Source organism: Notothenia rossii, assembly GCF_949606895.1.
Source record: "Notothenia rossii genome assembly, chromosome: 6".
NCBI lineage: Eukaryota > Metazoa > Chordata > Actinopteri > Perciformes > Nototheniidae > Notothenia > Notothenia rossii.
Window position 1 is genome coordinate 39456046 of NC_136909.1, and position 17103 is coordinate 39473148.

General features: G+C 41.3%; 2 protein-coding genes across 3 annotated transcripts in view; both read left to right on the top strand.

Moving 5' to 3' along the window:
* The window catches only part of LOC307043276 (DNA excision repair protein ERCC-6-like), a 61513-nt gene extending 53633 nt beyond the window's left edge, over nucleotides 1-7880 (top strand). Inside the window, 2 exon segments of the mRNA XM_079687632.1 lie at nucleotides 3559-7027; nucleotides 7030-7880. Of these exon segments, the coding sequence (XP_079543758.1) occupies nucleotides 3559-7027; nucleotides 7030-7347 (3787 nt within the window). The 3' untranslated portion in view covers nucleotides 7348-7880.
* A 7807-nt stretch (nucleotides 7881-15687) lies between these two features.
* Nucleotides 15688-17103, top strand: part of LOC307043275 (DNA excision repair protein ERCC-6-like) — a 32895-nt gene continuing 31479 nt past the window's right edge. Inside the window, exons 1-3 of one of the 2 annotated variants that reach the window (XM_079687631.1) lie at nucleotides 15759-15892; nucleotides 16005-16042; nucleotides 16774-16818. In XM_079687631.1, coding sequence (XP_079543757.1) covers nucleotides 16784-16818 — 35 coding nt within the window. In that variant the 5' untranslated portion in view covers nucleotides 15759-15892; nucleotides 16005-16042; nucleotides 16774-16783. Of the gene's footprint in view, nucleotides 15893-16004; nucleotides 16043-16773; nucleotides 16819-17103 lie in introns of both variants that reach the window. The other variant, XM_079687630.1, reaches the window with a different exon arrangement.

Below are 17103 nucleotides of genomic sequence, written 5' to 3' on the forward strand. Positions count from 1 at the left end.
TTAAATATACTATGAAAGAGAACAAAACTCCCCCGTCATGGAAAGAGGCTATCATTACTACAATTCCCAAGGAAGGCAAGGATAAAGAATTATGTAGTAGCTTTAGAACAATATCCATACTTAATGTAGACTAAAAGATGTATACGTCCATAATTTCGAAAAGATTTGAGACATTCATGCCCGACATTATAGATGAGGACCAGACTGGTTTTATTAGAGGGAGGGAGACAGACACAAGATAATATAAGGAAAACAATTCATATAGTGGAGGAGGCCCAAAGGAGGGGAGACAGTGCAATTGTAGTCAGTATAGATGCAGAAAAAGCTTTTGATAGTGTGAACTGGGTCTATTTGTATAATGTCTTAGAAAAGTTTGGATTTAATGAAAAGTCAATCAAATGTATAAAATCATTGTATCCTGAACCAACAGCTAGAGTGAAAGTGAACGGTAGTCTGACGGATCGGAGAGGTCGACAAGACAGGGCTGCTGTCTCTCCCCAACACTTTTTGATATCTTCATCGAACCATTGGCCCAAGCAATTAGGCAGAACCAGAATATAAAGGGGGTTGAGGCAGGAGGTTTAGAACACAAATTGGGACTATTTGCAGACGACTTGATAGCATACATGGGGCAACCAGACGTGGGCTTCCCGATACTGATGGATTTACTGGAGGAATATGGACAATACTCAGGGTACAAACAAAACGTGACAAAGACACAGATTTTAGCACTAAACTACACAACAACACCAGAGATCAAAGACAAATACAGAATTAGATGGAACATGGATACAATTAAATATTTAGGGGTTAACATCACAAAAGGGTTAGACAAATTATACAATGCAAATTATACACAGATCAATCAGAATATCAAGAGGGATTTATGTAGGTGGACAATACAGACCTTAGACCTTAGTTCAAGGATTGAAATAGTTAAAATGAATATACTGCCTAGGCTACTGTACCTTTACCAATCACTACCTATATCTATTCCACAAAGTCAATTTATGGAATGGGATAAATGGATTTCGAGGTTTATTTGGGGGGGGGAAGGCCCAGAATTAGGCTTGCGACACTGCAGCTACCCAAAGGGAGAGGAGGATTGGCAGTGCCGAGTTTCCAGGATTATTATTATGCAGCACAAATCAGAACAGTGGCATGCTGGTGTAATATGGACTACGTAGCTAAATGGAAGGACATCGAAACAAATGGGGAAAACTACCAGATTCAAAAACTACTCGGGGATAAAGAATTATTCAGGACAAAGGAAAACGTATTAGACCCAATCACAAAATTCACTTTAAACACTTGGAACACGGTAATAAAGAGATACAAAATAGGAAAACAGACAAAGATCTTGAGATGGATAACAAATGATAATAAATTCCAGCCGGGAAAAGAAGATGCAGGTTTTAAACGATGGGCCCGAGGGGGCATCACAGCAATATGTAGGATGGTGGAAAAAGGGGAAATGCAGAGTTTTCAATATCTAAGAGATAAGTTCGATCTGGAAAGGGGTGACCATTTTAGATACTTACAGGTGAGAGACTATTATATAAAAGAAATAAAAATGGATAAAAACACTAAACAAAATGGGGTAATTAAGGTAATGATTGAAGCATATGAAGGGAAGAAAGGCAGGGTGATTTCAGCTCTATATCAAGCTCTGTTGGAGAGTAGGGGGAATTCAACTCTATATATAAAAGAAAAGTGGGAGAAAGAACTCGGGATTGATATGACAGAGGAAGAATGGTATAATGTATGTAGAGTGCAGCATTCAACTACTGGGTCAAGGGTATGGAGGGAATTTGGGTGGAAAAACATAATCAGATACTTCATAACCCCAAAGATAAAAGGGAGGTATGCCCCGGAACACAACGCATGTTGGAGGCAATGCGGCGAGGTGGGGGCAGACCACACACACATTTTTTTTAAATGCCAAAAGATGAAGGGATACTGGGAGGAAGTATGGGGAGTATTGAAGGGGATATTAGGTTATGAGGTTCCTAAGACCGGCCTGATGTTATACTTGGGGAATCTGGTGCAGGAAAACACACAGGGTGGGGACAGATACCTGATTAAGGTGCTGCTGGCTGCAAGCAAGAAAACAATTACCAGAGCATGGTACAAAGCAGATCCACCTACAAAGGAGCAATGGCTGGGAGTAGTACAGGAAATATTTGATATGGAGAGATTCACACACATATTGAGGGTCCAGGAAGGGAAATTTGAGGCCAAATGGGAAAAATGGGTTGAATATAAAAGAAAAATGAACGACACCACAAATTGAGAATTGGAACCAGACCATGATGTTGCACTAAAATAGGATAGAAAGCTTCCATGTCACTGTTTGCTTGTTTTTATTATTATTTGTATTTTCTTTTTTCTTCTTCAATGGGTTTCTAATTCAAGTGTATCCTGAACTATATGTGATTTTGTATGATTATAAAAATGTCAATAAAAAGTTAAGTGAAAAAAAAGAAAAACGCTTCGAATAGCCACGGGGCAAGACAGCGTCGAACAGAGTTTTTGTTGCTTCTTCTATATGAAGGGGGAGAGAACAGATGCGATGGAAGCGAATTAATTGTGATTTGATCATTGAGCGGTATGTATGTTTAGGATAATAACTGCTATTAAACAAAAGGGAATGTCTGTCTGTATCCTTAAAGTAAACCTTGGTTGAGAGATGTTTGCGTCGTTCATTCTCCTGCATGAAGAAAACCACTGTATCTAAAAACGGAATGTGTTGTAAACTAAGTGTATACTTCAATTTAATTTGTAGGCGATGGCTGTTAAGAATGTTAAAGAATTCTAAAAAGGATGCTTCGGAGCCTTCCCAAAGTCCGAAGACATCGTCCAAGTAACTAGGGTTAGGGTAATGTTGTGAATCGAGTGGCCCATGGTGATGGTGGGGTTATGGTATGGGCAGGCGTATGTTATGGACGACGAACACAGGCCACTCGATTCACAACATTACCCTAACCCTAACCCTCACACCAGATACTGACTGGTTTTTGGACCCCCCCAATAAAGCAAAAATGCACGTTTCAGAGTGGCCTTTTATTGTGGCCAGCCTAAGGCACACCTGTGCAATAATCATGCTGTCTAATCAGCATCTTGATATGCCACACCTGTGAGGTGGGATGGATTATCTCGGCAAAGGAGAAGTGCTCACTATCTCAGATCTTTTAAGATTTGTGAACAATATTTGAGATAAATGGTTATTTTATGTATATAGAAAATGTTTTAGATCTTTGAGTTCATCTTATGAAAAATGGGAGCAAAAACAAAAGTGTTGCGTTTCTATTTTTGTTCAGTGTATATAATCAATTTATGTTAAATAATGTTTTGATCTGTTATATGGTAATGTAAATGTATTTTTATTGTTATATACATCTTGTAGCCATTAAGTCAAATGCATACATTTTATGAATTGTCAAATTATTGTCAAGTATTGAGATTAACATTTGTAAATACTTTAGTGGCAGCTCTTCTTCAGACTACATTTATTTTTTAATTAAATATTCTCTGATGTTCTTGTCTTTTTTCTTCCAGATTCATTAAAGAGGGAAAAGATGTTGCCAGACAAGGCGACATGAACCAAGCGCTGAAGTTTTTCAAACTGGCGTACAAAATTCACCAGAGTCCAAAACTTGAAAGCCGGATAAAGCAAATGGAAGAACTCCTTGCTCAGAGTGACTCAGAGGAAGAAGATGAAGAGTTTGTGAATGTTAACGGCAGCGGTTTAATGCTTTTCAAAGAGTTGTATGACAAGCTTTATGACTACCAAAGAAATGGAGTCGCCTTCTTGTACAGTCTCTGCAGAGATGGACGTAAAGGTGGGATCTTGGCAGATGACATGGGCCTTGGTAAAACCATCCAGGTGATATCATTCCTCTCAAGCATGTATGACAACGAGCTGGCTAAGCACACACTGCTGGTCATGCCAACTTCTCTCATCACAAACTGGACCAAGGAGTTTGCCAAATGGACTCCTGGCATGAGGGTGAAGGAGTTTCACGGACCGAGCAAGGAGAGGACCAGGAATTTGGAGAAAATTCAGAGGAGAAGTGGTGTTATAATCACCACGTACTCTATGCTTATAAATAACTGGCAGCAATTGTCATCTTACAATGGCAAAGAGTTCACATGGGACTACATGATCCTAGATGAGGCACACAAGATAAAATCCTCAACTACCAAAACAGCCAAAAGTGCCCACGCCATACATTCAAAAAACAGAGTTCTCCTAACTGGCACTCCAGTCCAAAACAACCTGAAGGAATTGTGGGCTCTCTTTGACTTTGCTTGCCAAGGGACTCTCTTAGGCACAGCTAAAACATTCAAAACGGAGTATGAGAACCCAATCACCCGGGCCAGAGAAAAGGACACCACTCCAGGGGAAAAGGCCCTCGGGTCTCGAATGTCTGAGAACCTCATGGCCATAATCAAACCCTACTTCCTCCGTAGGACAAAAACAGAAGTGCAGAAAAACAATAAGAAAGGCCAACTTCCTTGTAAAGAGGAATATTCAGAAACCAAGGAAGGCAAGGTCCAAAATACTCCAAAAGACTCTGGCGCAGTCATGCCAACACTGACTAGAAAGAACGACTTAATTGTCTGGACTTACCTTAGTCCTGTTCAGGAAGATATTTACAGGCAGTTCCTTTCATTGGACCACATCAAGGAGCTGCTCATGACAACCAGATCACCTCTAGCTGAACTGAACATCATGAAAAAGTTGTGCGACCATCCAAGACTGCTCTCTGCTGCAGCCATAGCCAAGTTGGGCTTAGAAGAAAGTAGAGCTCAAGGTCGGCAGAATGATAACATGGAGACAGGCACATGCACCATCGCCAACATTCCAGACGAGACCTTAATATCTGAGTCAGGGAAGCTCGTCTTTTTATTTGCACTTCTCCAAAGGCTCAGAGAAGAAGGTCACCGCACGCTTGTCTTTGCTCATTACAGGAAAGTGCTCGACATCATCGAGCGCATCCTGGGCAACAGAGGCTTCAAAGTATTGAGATTGGATGGCACAATAATTCAGCTTGCAGAGCGAGAGAGGCTAATCACTAAGTTCCAGACAGACAAAAGCTACTCTGTCTTCCTCCTGACCACCCAGGTTGGAGGGGTTGGTATCACTTTGACGGCAGCAAACCGAGTCGTGATCTACGATCCTAGCTGGAACCCAGCAACAGACGCCCAGGCTGTTGACAGGGCTTATCGCATTGGGCAGAACAACAATGTTGTCGTCTACAGACTGATCACCTGCGGCACAGTAGAGGAGAAGATCTACAGAAGGCAGGTCTTCAAAGACTCTCTCATTAGACAAAATACCGGGGACAAGAAAAACCCTTTTAGGTACTTCAGCAAGCAGGAGTTGAAAGAGCTCTTCTTCCTGGAGGACACAAGGTCCTCGTCGACTCAGCTGCAACTTCAATCCCTCCACTCCAGACACCGAAGGACAGACGCTGAACTGGACGAACACATTGCCCATCTCCACACCATGGAGATATTTGGGATCTCTGACCATGACCTCATGTTTTCCCTCGATGTCAACCACGATGATGACCCTGAAGACCAAGAGGCCCATCACTACATTGAAGGGAGAGTGCAGAAGGCCCAGGAGCTGATGAAGGCTGAGTCAGAGTTAACGATGCAGATGGCAGACATAATGGCATCAAACACAGAACCAGCCTGGCTCAGACAACCAGCGGACAACCACATCAGAGAGCGGACTCATGAGAAAAAACCAAGAAATCCAAAACCAAGTTCTTCCTATCCACAGCATGATAGTAACTATAACGGGTCATCAGTCGTGATTGAGTTGGACCAGTCTGGTTCTGATGAGGAGGACGGCCAACAGAATCTGAGAGGCCATGTTGTTGATCTTACTGCAGATGAGGATATGTCAGAAGAACATCCTGTCGTAGAAGTAAGCCAGGACAAGCTTGTTGAGAAGAACCTTTATTCTCCAAAACACGTGTCTGTTAATCAGGAGAGGAGTTACTTGGTAGCCGATGAATCCTCCCCTCCGGAGGTGATTGAAGAGTCTCTGGTGGTCTTGGATACCAGTGATGCTGAATTGGGTGACATGAAAGATGCCTCCAATCCAAAACTAAGAGACGAGGTTTCTCTGTGTGGGGCTGCTAATGATTCGGCAGGTGACGGCTGCTTGGCCTATTTTACAGCAGTTGATGAAGACAAACAACTTTCAAACGAAACCTCACACTCAAACGATTCCAAGACGGACTTGGGCCTCTCACATTTAACAACCCTGCAGAATAAAATACTTTCTGTCTTGCAAGCTTCCACTTCGAGCTTCAAAGCAGACACATCATCCAATTTCAGCACAGGGCTTGATTCCTTTGGAGGCAACTTCAATTTACAGCTTGAAGATAGTGACATGCTCTCAGACCACGATGAACTGGATAATCTGGAAACTGAAGAAGAGGAGAGGAAGCTGCTGTCACAGCTGCAGATGGAGGGGAGCTTTAACATAAATAAATCTCTTTCTGAGAAAGAACATAAAGCAGTCAACCAAAGCTTCAACGGCAACAGCTCTGTAATGGACTATTCAATGGATAACTCCATTGTGACTAAGAAGAAAAAAAGAGCAGCAGTAATTTATGACAGTGATCAAGATGATGTTGATGAGAGGAGTCACCTGCACAATTCCTTTCAGGTTCCTGGCGCCTCCACACCTAAATTGGTGTCATCTGTCCGCACTCCTCTTCGGTCAAGAAAGAGTGTCGGAGGCAACACCTCCGTGGCCTCACGCCGATCCCTCATTCTATCCATCGTCGAAGATATGGAGAAAATCAAAGACAACCAAGAAATTACCAGTGAGGAGGAGGAAGAAGATGATTTTTCAGAAAGGCATTCTGACGAAGCAGAAGAGGACCTCACTGGTTCGACTCATGATGCGCTTCAGGTGGAGGAGACCCTTGAAACAGAGAGCGAGGAGGATGTTGAAGAAGAGGAGGTAGATGTACAAGGAGAGGAGGATGATGAGGAGTACTCGAGTCAGTAGATGACGTTGAGGAGTCCGAACAGGAAATGACCAGCAACATGGAGGAGTCGACCAGCGAGCCCGAGCTAGCCTCCAACGAACAAATGGATCAGTGCACGGCTGATGGAGTCAAATTGAGCAGTAAAGGCATCCTGTCCGAGGAGGAGAGCTTCGAAGCCCTGGTCAGGAGAGGGAAGGAGTACCAGAGCAAAGGCAAGCCTGACGACGCATTGAGCTGCTTCCTCAGAGCTATCGACATCCAACCTGGAGATCCTGAAGTTCAGCTCATGACCATCCAACTGTACCGGCAGATGAGCCAGAGAAGTTAAGAAAACAATCCTGATACGTAAAATAAAACCTGAACCTTAAATGATACTGTTGGAATAGACAATTTGCACAACAAAACAAACTGTGTTTGTTTTTAAAGACTTCACACAAGGCAACTACAAAGAGAAGTTCAAGTACAAATTATATTTTAAGTTTGAGTTATTGATTTGTTTTGCTAGCTGGGTTCAGGATAGCATTTATTGAAAAGCACCTTCTTACATTTGTGAAATAAAAATAAAAGTTATTCTGAGTTTATTTCTCATGAACTGTTGATTCATATAATATTTAGTGTCCTGCACTTGTTTCTTCTTAAAAGGGGTAAAATAAAATGTTGCTAGTCAAGTTGTTTATATTTCCTATCTAGAAGAAAAATACAGAATATCACTAAACTGATTCTTTAACAGACTGTATATCCCTCAATTTAATATAACCGTTGATTTAAAAAAAAAAAAAAAAAATTGTAACCTTGTATAAAGTGTTTCTTCCTGAAAGAGCTGAAATGCATTATTTCCTAGTAAAGTTGTTTCTAACGGAATGTTCTTGTTTTCTTTGGGTTGGGACTCTTTAGATGTGGAAAGATACGTTTCTGGTAGAATGACTTAATGGAGAATATAGGTAGAGCGATTAAAAAAGTGAAGAGGTGGTCATATAACTGGGGATTCAAAATGTCAGAAAGCAAGTCATGCTACATGGTATTTACAAATAAACAAAGGATTTAAGGCCAACAGCTAACACTATATGATCGTCCAATGACAAAGGTGAATGAGTTCAAATACCTAGGACTGTGGTTTGATAGCAAATATACATGGGAAATGCATATTAATCAAGTGGAAACAAAATGTAAAAAAGTATTAAGTCTATTACGAGCTGTAACTGGGGCACAGACAAACAAGCATTAAAGGAGACATGTCATGGCCATTTCCACTGTTCATAATTCCATTGTTGAGGTCTACTAGAATAGATTTATATTGTGCAATTTTCCAAACTCACATTGGTTTCTCATACAGCATCTCTGTAAACTACGTGTATTCACTGAATTTCACTCTCTGCCTTTAACGGATCGTTGTAGCTCCAATAGCTCCAGCCCCCACCCTCCCTGTGAGCACAGCGTGCTCTGATTGGTCGGGACGTTGTGAATCGCGCTGAGCTCTGTGGAGGTGTTATTTCCTTGTTTCGCGATACACAGCGAAACACAGCCAAACTCACCCTGAGCACACACAAAATCACAGCCGAAGTAAAAACAATAAGTGTGGTTTGATATTGAGTAAGAAAAAGGTTGATAAACGCTGTGAGAATGGGTCTGCATAGAGAATTTCGCCGCGATCCCAACTGTCTGTTATCAGCCTGCAGCCAGGGAGGAGAAATCAGCTGAGCTGCCTGCACTGTGTGTTTGTGTGAGGAAGTCTGTGGATTGGTCAATTTGGACCAATCAGCGGGGGCTTAGCGTAACTGCTCCACGGATTGGTCAATTTAGTTCCGGGTACGTGCTTACGTAATCTCGTACCCGGAAGAATCAAATGGATGACGTTTCACCAACGAGGCGTTTTGGGGAGGTATTTTCTGTGTTAGAGTTTTACTCGCTACAGGGTGTACTTTCAGGGTTTTGACTCTGCACACCGTTTACATGCATAAAAACCTTCATAACACACAAGGGGACGGGTAATAACCGGAAAAGCATAACATGTGACCTTTAATAGATATTTACAGATCAATTATGAGGTCCACAATAGACTATGGTTGTATAGTGTATGGAGCAGCAGCAAAAACATCGCTTTTAAAAATGGATAGAATACAATATACAGCATTGCGGCTGTGTATTGGAGCGATAAAGTCATCCCCTATTAATGCAGTTCTGATAGAAGCAGGAGAGACACCTCTGGTGATCAGGCGACAAAAACTTGCTCTGTCATACTGGGTCAGACTCAAGCAGCAAACTCTGGGGAACAGCCGGGACACCAATACGGAAGTGCAACACACTGCAGTTCATTCATGGGCCGCTAGGGACTGACTGCAGAAAGGAGCAATTTCCATAGACCCCATGTTAAAATGCCCAACTTTACAGCAGAAAAAAAAAAATGTTTTTCCCCATGGATTGAAGTATTATTTGAATTATTTGAAGTATTAAAGTAAATTGTTATGGCAGGAAAGTTCAATCTGGTATATTCATTTTAATGTCACCTTATATATTCGTGGGTGTTAAATTTGAAAGTACATTTTTACTGTTTAAATAATAGAGAGGCTTTTCATATATTCCTGAAACAATGTCCCACTACTTAGTAATAATAAATTAAAGCAATAGTCTTTTCTTCCACTTTTCATGTGTAGTCAAAAGGGTGGTTTTATGACCTTTGACATCTGCTTTGCAGTTCCCAGCAAGGAAGGGGCCCTGAGTCTCTAGCTTCCTCTGCTAATTGCTAAAACCCGTATTGATTAGCCCAAAGGGAGATGTGCCTCAGATACAAGACAGTTGAAGCCTTGTAGAATTAATGATTTATCTCCTACAGACCCCAAAAGAGGCCTTGAGACTTAGGTCACCCAGCAGTAAATGAGATAAAGGTCCTTTTGAGCTTATCAATAAAATGTATTCATTCCTAGTAAGCTGACTTTGGGGTGAAGGGAAGTTCAGGGAAGCCATTAAGCGATAAGAACAATTAACTTCTGTTAAAGATACATGATAGGATGTTTGTGTGTGTTGAAGATGTTTAGGGGGAATGAGTATGTGTCCTGTCAAAGAGTCCTCTGTCATGACTCCAAATCATTGATTGGGGGATCTGCCTGAGGGCAGAGGGACAGAAACACACACACATACACTGTGAGGCAAACGATGGAATCAACAAACTGACTTACTACCTGGGATCCCGCCCAGAAGGGAAACCGACCAATGGAACACTGCCAACTCACTGTCTAGCTCGCTCAGAAGTGAACTCTGTGTATAAATGTTGTGATCATTTTGAAGATCGGCGCTCTTGTTTTTGACTTGCCGTTCCTGAGACGTGTCTCACACGGTGGTAGAACCTGAGCCCGGAGTACTCTGCAGAGTGGTTCGTGATTCGGTGAAGTATTTGTATGTTTCCTGCCATTAAAGCAGATTATTGTTTAACCCTTATCCTGGCTGCTTTGAATTTGTCCTTCTTTTGAGAACCCGCTCATATAGGAACGGCGCGGAGCAGAGATTCTGCCCCAACAGGATGCAATAAATATTATTATCGACATAGTTAGATTCCACCTTCATGATTATGAATCTGTGATTGAATTGTTTTTTAACACGACCCTTTTATTTATATTAGGTCTTAAAGTTGTTGCATACATTAGGGCGTGGTCACTTTGATGGACATATGCCTCACTGTCAGCTAACAGCAACTTGTCCACTCTGCTAGGCTACAAGAGGCTACAACATTAGTTAGTCATAGTACTGTACTTGACCGTTTAGCTTTAGTGGTGATTGTGCCTTTTATAGAATATTGTTACAAATACCAGACAATTAAAATGTCGTGCTGTGCGCTTGAATGTACTAACAGAACTTCCAAGAAGTCTAAAATGATAATATTATACATGTTAATCCCGTTCGCAGGTGTTTGTGTGCTTGGTAGTTTAGCTTGTTACTTATTAGCCAGCTAAGGACGTAACCCTTTATACATACATATTTTAGTTTATGATTCAGCCTTAGCTGATAATAGCCATAGACTTTTACAGTCTATGGCTATGACGCCCATAATGCTAAACAGGAGCAAATGTTAATAGGGGACCCAATTATCCCAGTGGTGACTGCCGGAGCTAACGGAGCCGCAGGGGGCTAGCTCCAGCCGGCGTCCCGGAGCTTGCCCACTGCGGCTCCGTTAGGTCCCGGCGATGGAGTCCGTCGTTATAACTGGAGATCAAGGAATGCAGCGAAACGCAGCCTTGGTTTGCCTCCTGTAGTTTTAGCTAAATAAATTATGTTGAACAAGGCTTATTAAGCTGAACATCGCCACAATTGTTCTGCTATGTATCGGTACTTCTTTTCTTAACGTGTGAATGACAAGCATTAAGAATAACAAAAAATAGCTAATTCTCTTGCAGATTGTCTCATTTGATTATGAATGTAACGTTTATATAGGGGAACTACACTGTTAGCACTAACTTGGTATGCATTTCATGTTAGCTTAGCTTCTTAGCCTGAGCTAGCGCTGTTTACTTCCAGTTCGGAGGCAGCAGGTCCCACCTCGGCTCCGCCTCTTTGCCCTTATTTGGAGCAGGCGGGATTAGACTCTGACGTCGCTGTCAAGCGTTAGTGGCCGAGTCCGTCTACTAAGGGCTTCTCGGCAACTCTGCAGAATCCTGTGGGTGACGTCACGGACCCTACGTCCATTTATATATACAGTCTATCTATGGTCAGACTACAAGGAAGTGGAGAAGAAAATATTACAAACAGAATACTACAGGATTGCTGGGAATATGCAAAATTCCAGGGTCGAGGGTTTGGCTGGACGAGTAAGGAGAGAACGAGGACATATGGAGTGGAGACCATAACGTTTGCCAAAGCGAGCCCATTTAGCAGTGTTCCCCCATGGATTTTCCCAGACGCTAACATCGATGTGAGTATCATAGAAAGGAAAAAAGAGTGGCAAATAAATGAAGTGGGAATTAAAACGAGTATACGTACCTGAACGAAACAAACTACAATTACCTACAAATGTACACAGATGGTTCTAAGAACAAGGAGTGTGTTGGAGTTGGTATATGCATCCCAGACTTTAAAATATCGATCTCAAAAAGAGCGTCTGATCAATTATCAGTGTATACAGCAGAAATGGCGGCAGTAATAATAGGATTACAGTGGGTTGAAGAGATCAGACCAGATAGGGTGGTATACAGTCAACGTTCCAGGCACGTCCAGCTGGGAAGAGACCAAGGGGTAGACCTAGGACCAGGTGGAGGGATTATATCTCTTCGCTGGCCTGGGAGCGCCTTGGGATCCCCCAGTCAGAGCCGGTTGATGTGGCCAGGGAAAGGAAAGTTTGGTTCTCTCTGCTGGAACTGCTACCTCCGCAACCCGACCACGGATAAGCGGGAGAAGATGGATGGATGGATGGATGGACAGTCAACAACTTTCAGAGAAGACATTCTCATAGAACTTAATCATAGCCTGTTAAGACTTCACAGAGGCGGTATAGATCTGCAGTTCTGCTGGGTGCCTGCACATGAGTGGGTGAAAGGGAACGAGTGTGCTGATAAATTAGCAAAAAGTGCACTACAAAAGAAAATAACATTACCAGTTCAACTTGAAAAAGGAGGAGGAAAAGCAGTAATTAAGAAAAAAGGGATGGAGATCTGGCAGAAAAGGTGGGAGAAAGGCAAAGAGTATCATAAAGTTCAAAAGACAATCACAATTAATATTTATAAAGAAAGAAACAGAAGGGAGGAAATCATGAGAGCTGGACTCAGAATAAATCACACAGCATTGAATGGTACGCTCTATATCATGGGGAAAAGTGACAGTGACAAGTGTAGGAACCAAGGGCGCCGGAAGCAGGGGGGCCAGGGGGCCATTGGCCCCCCCACTTTTCAGCCCTGCCCCACATTTTCGCAGCAGCAGATGCCGCGGAAAACTGTACAAATCCCGTTTCAATAATTCCCCTCTACTCTAAAGTCGCATCTAAAACGCGATCTGATCTAGCTGTGTACATTTTGTTATTTTTGATTGTTATATTCAGTCTCACTAGCTTCAGGCATGTTTGAAGCTTGTAAAGGGAAGATGACAGCTCTCACTCGCCACTCTGCTGTTCCTCAGCGCCGCTCCCCCTCCCTCCCGCTGAAATTATGAATGTAAGGTGTATAGTAATCATAGATAACACGGCAGGGTCCGTTACAGTTTGTTTTTATCTGATTTCAAATAAGCAAAGTCTTGGCTTTCAGTACATTAAACTTGTTTCGGCAAATTCAGATGATAAATAGGCCTACAACTTTGAAGCTTGTAACGGAATAATTACAAGCGGAGAACGGAGTAATTTAACGTCACTGCAGGCATAACAACAGCCGGTGTTTCTCGTGAGTCTTTTCCCCGGGAAACAAACACAATACACACAAACGCAAAAATACACAAACACACACGTATATACACGCGGCGCGGAACACTGTACAAATCCCGTTTCAATAATTCCCCTCTACTCTAAAGTCGCATCTAAAACGCGATCTGATCTAGCTGTGTATATTTTGTTATTTTGTATTGTTATATATATTCAATCTCATTAGCTACACGTGTTTTTTAAGCTTGTAAAGGGAAGACCACAGCTCGCCTCTCACTGGCCACTCTGCTCTTCCGCAGCGCCGCTCCCCCTCCCTCCCGCTGAAATTATGAATGTAAGGCATAGTAATCATAGATAACACGGCAGGGTCCGTTACAGTTCGTTTTCATCTGATTTCAAATAAACAAAGTCTTGGCTTTCAGAATATTAAACTTGTTTCGGCAAATGCAGATGATAAATACAGGTTTGAAGTTTGTAATGGCATAATTACAAGCGGAGAACTGAGTAATTTAACGTCACAACAGGCATAACAACAGCCGGTGTTTCCCGTGAGTGCAGTAATCCAAACGAAAATATCTTCCCTCCGTAGTATTTTTGATCATTTGCTCCGCTAATAATCAATCAGATCGATGGATTCCAGAGAAGAGAAACACTTTAAAGGCCTTTTTCTCAAAACGATGACTCTGTAACAGTCATTATATAATGTGACATATTTTGCTTAATATTTGGAGTACAAAAACAATCCTGATCTCATTAGAAAGCTAGGAATCAAAATGTGTCTTCGGGTCAATGCGGACGATTTCGATGGAGCAGGTCACTTTGCATTAGGTAAAATAAAGCAGGCAGACATAACAGGAAGAATATGTACATTTTAACCCAATCAAATAGGACATTGTCACACCATTCAAATGTATCCATGTAAATTACAACCAATAAAAAAGCTTAGATTTGTTTATTTGTTACGTTGTTTACTTTATTTGTTACGTTGTTCTGCTGTGTGTGTCAGCCGTTAACCTAGAGATATAAAGAATATATACACTTGCAAACATGTCAGAAGAACCAGCGCAGAAGAAAACTAAATACGGTCAATCTAAACTTAAATTTAACAACTGGAAGGTCACATCCCTGACTACCACATCTCCGGAGGCTGGACCTTCTTCAAACAGCGAAGCCAGATGAACCCAAAAGCAGCAGCTCTAGTCTGCGGCCGCAGAAACTGTCAAAACCGCCGCCGACCCCACCGCCGCCGTTGTTGAACCGAAATAGGCTGGTTCCAACTGCATGGAGGTTTGCTGTCGGGACATTGAGGCGGTTAAAGCTGTACAGCTAACTATCAGAAAAAAGGAGACCGCTAGTAGATTATTTGGGCAAAGAGAAGGTACTTCAACGCAGAATGGTACAAAAACAGAGTGGTTAATTCTTTGCAAAACCACTAAACGATAGTGATAAATTGCGATGTTAACAACCTCATGATAACCTCATTTTTTTTTTTACTTAGGATCATACCTGTGTTTAGTCTAGAAAAAGGTGAATGTGTGCATTTTATTATAAAATTGTGTATATTTACAGACTGTTGCAAACACTAAGAAGCTTATAAACATCAGGTTTAAAACTAAGAGCTTTACAAAAAAGTAACACAATTAAAGATGTTTGGAGTTTTATTTGAGTTATTCATTTACATTTTTTGTCAAAGAGATGCTGATTTGAAACCGTTGTAGCCGTTACGGCATTTCCTGTTTCTGCCGGAGAGAGGGGAGTTTGTCCCAAAGCTTGCCGCTGTATTTACTCCCTCCATCTGACAGGAGGGAGCCTCATGTGTCACTCCACGGAGTTCACTCCGTCACGGAGGGGGAGTGTCTAGGGCGTAGTTTGGGATTGGGCCATACACACGCACTTTTTTTGGCCCCCCCAATTCTAAAATGAATCCGGCGCGCCTGGTAGGAACTGTGGAGTTAAAGAAAATGTAGAACATATCTTGTTACATTGTGACATCTATAAAGCTGAAAGAGAAAAACTAAACGATAAAGTTATAGAGGCAGAGAGGGAATGGAATGTGGTTGGTATTCTGGGAACACAAGGAGAGGGAGTAAGAGCTACCATAAAGGCACTGTTTACCTTTCTGAGTGAAACTGGGGTAGGACAAATAATTTAACATTAGGTTGGAACAGATCATAGATTGTTGTTTTGTTTATTTAATGTTTTTTGTTTATTTATTTATTTTTGATTAGATCATAGATATATACGTCCATGAGTTAAGAGATGGAATGATATGATGATTCACACTCATGTACAGTAGGTGGCGGTATGCACCTTAAAGTTGTTTGCAATCCGCCAAAAACCGAGAGAAGAAGAAGAACTATTTGGCGGGGAGGTTAGCTGCGTTTCAAACACACAACTCCTCTCAGCAGCAGCTGTCGGTGTGTCTGTGGGGTTCTTCTACCGAAAAATTCTTGAATTGTGTTTGTTAATCGTGGACAACACACAGGATGGATAACTCTCAACACAACGGCGAAGTTGAGGAGATTTCCAAAAAACTAGAAAAGTGAGTAAAGCCCGGATGGCATAGCATCAGTGCTAACGCCACACAGGTTAACATTACTCAAAGTCTAGCCACTTTTATGCTAACAATGAGATTCCATAATTTTTTTCGTCAGAAAACACAGATAAAACACAAGGACAGCTTCAAAATAAGGTATGCTATGTGATATACACCGGTAAAAGAACCGTAATTAATCATATGATATAGTCTTGAATACTAATGTCCTACATTCAAAATGTATTCATTAGGAGGGGGAGAAATACCTCGGTCAAAAACTGCTTTAACTCCACTTTTACTGTAACGATGATAATATGGAACGGAAGGTGTGTTTGAATTATTTTGATCACAAAGACTAGAAAAACTACAAACTAACGTGTATAATGAGATTGGTAGAACTTGCTGCTGATATTTCAACCGCATAAACCTGATAATGCTCATGTCACTACTGCTGTTACTTTAATTACATGGAGCTGTCAATACTCCTGTACTTATAGTATACTGTTTAAATTTTGACTATGTAAAACTGATACTGCTCCTGTACCTTTACTGCTGATACTCTAACTACACGAAGCTTTTAATACTCCTGTACGTCTTATACTGCTTAAACTTGGACTACCTAAAGCTGATAACACTCCTTTGCTTTAACCCACATCATACTGAGACTCCTGATTCGACTTTAACTTCAGTAGAAATTAGAGTAAAGGACTTTCAAGATCCTTGTGGAGGCCATTATTTTAAAGTAAGCAAGTTCTCCACCACTACAGTTGTTGTTTGGATTTGATAGAAGATACTTTATTGATCCCAAATTGGGAAATTCTTGTGTTACAGCAGCAGTGTGTTGAGGTGTTAATATAATTTAAAAGGTGCTGTTCTTGTCTCAAAAGGTCCTTGTCCATGGATACAGAAGACAAGATGGAAACCTACCAAAGGTAACACTAAGTACAAAAATAATGCAGATCTTTATACATCTCACATTGTTAAAATATTTATCGTCCTAAGTTTATTTAAATTGTACATTTAATAGTTGCTCTAAAAGTTATTATAAATACAGTGGTCAAAAGGAAATTGAATAGTTCAGGTGTTTCCGTAAAACTCCTTTAGTCTTATATCATGTTACTTAAAAAAAATAAAAAAATAATTACATAAGCAGAACCGCTCTTTATTTCATCATTGTAGGCTAAGGCTACACTTGTATGATGATGATAATAATAATA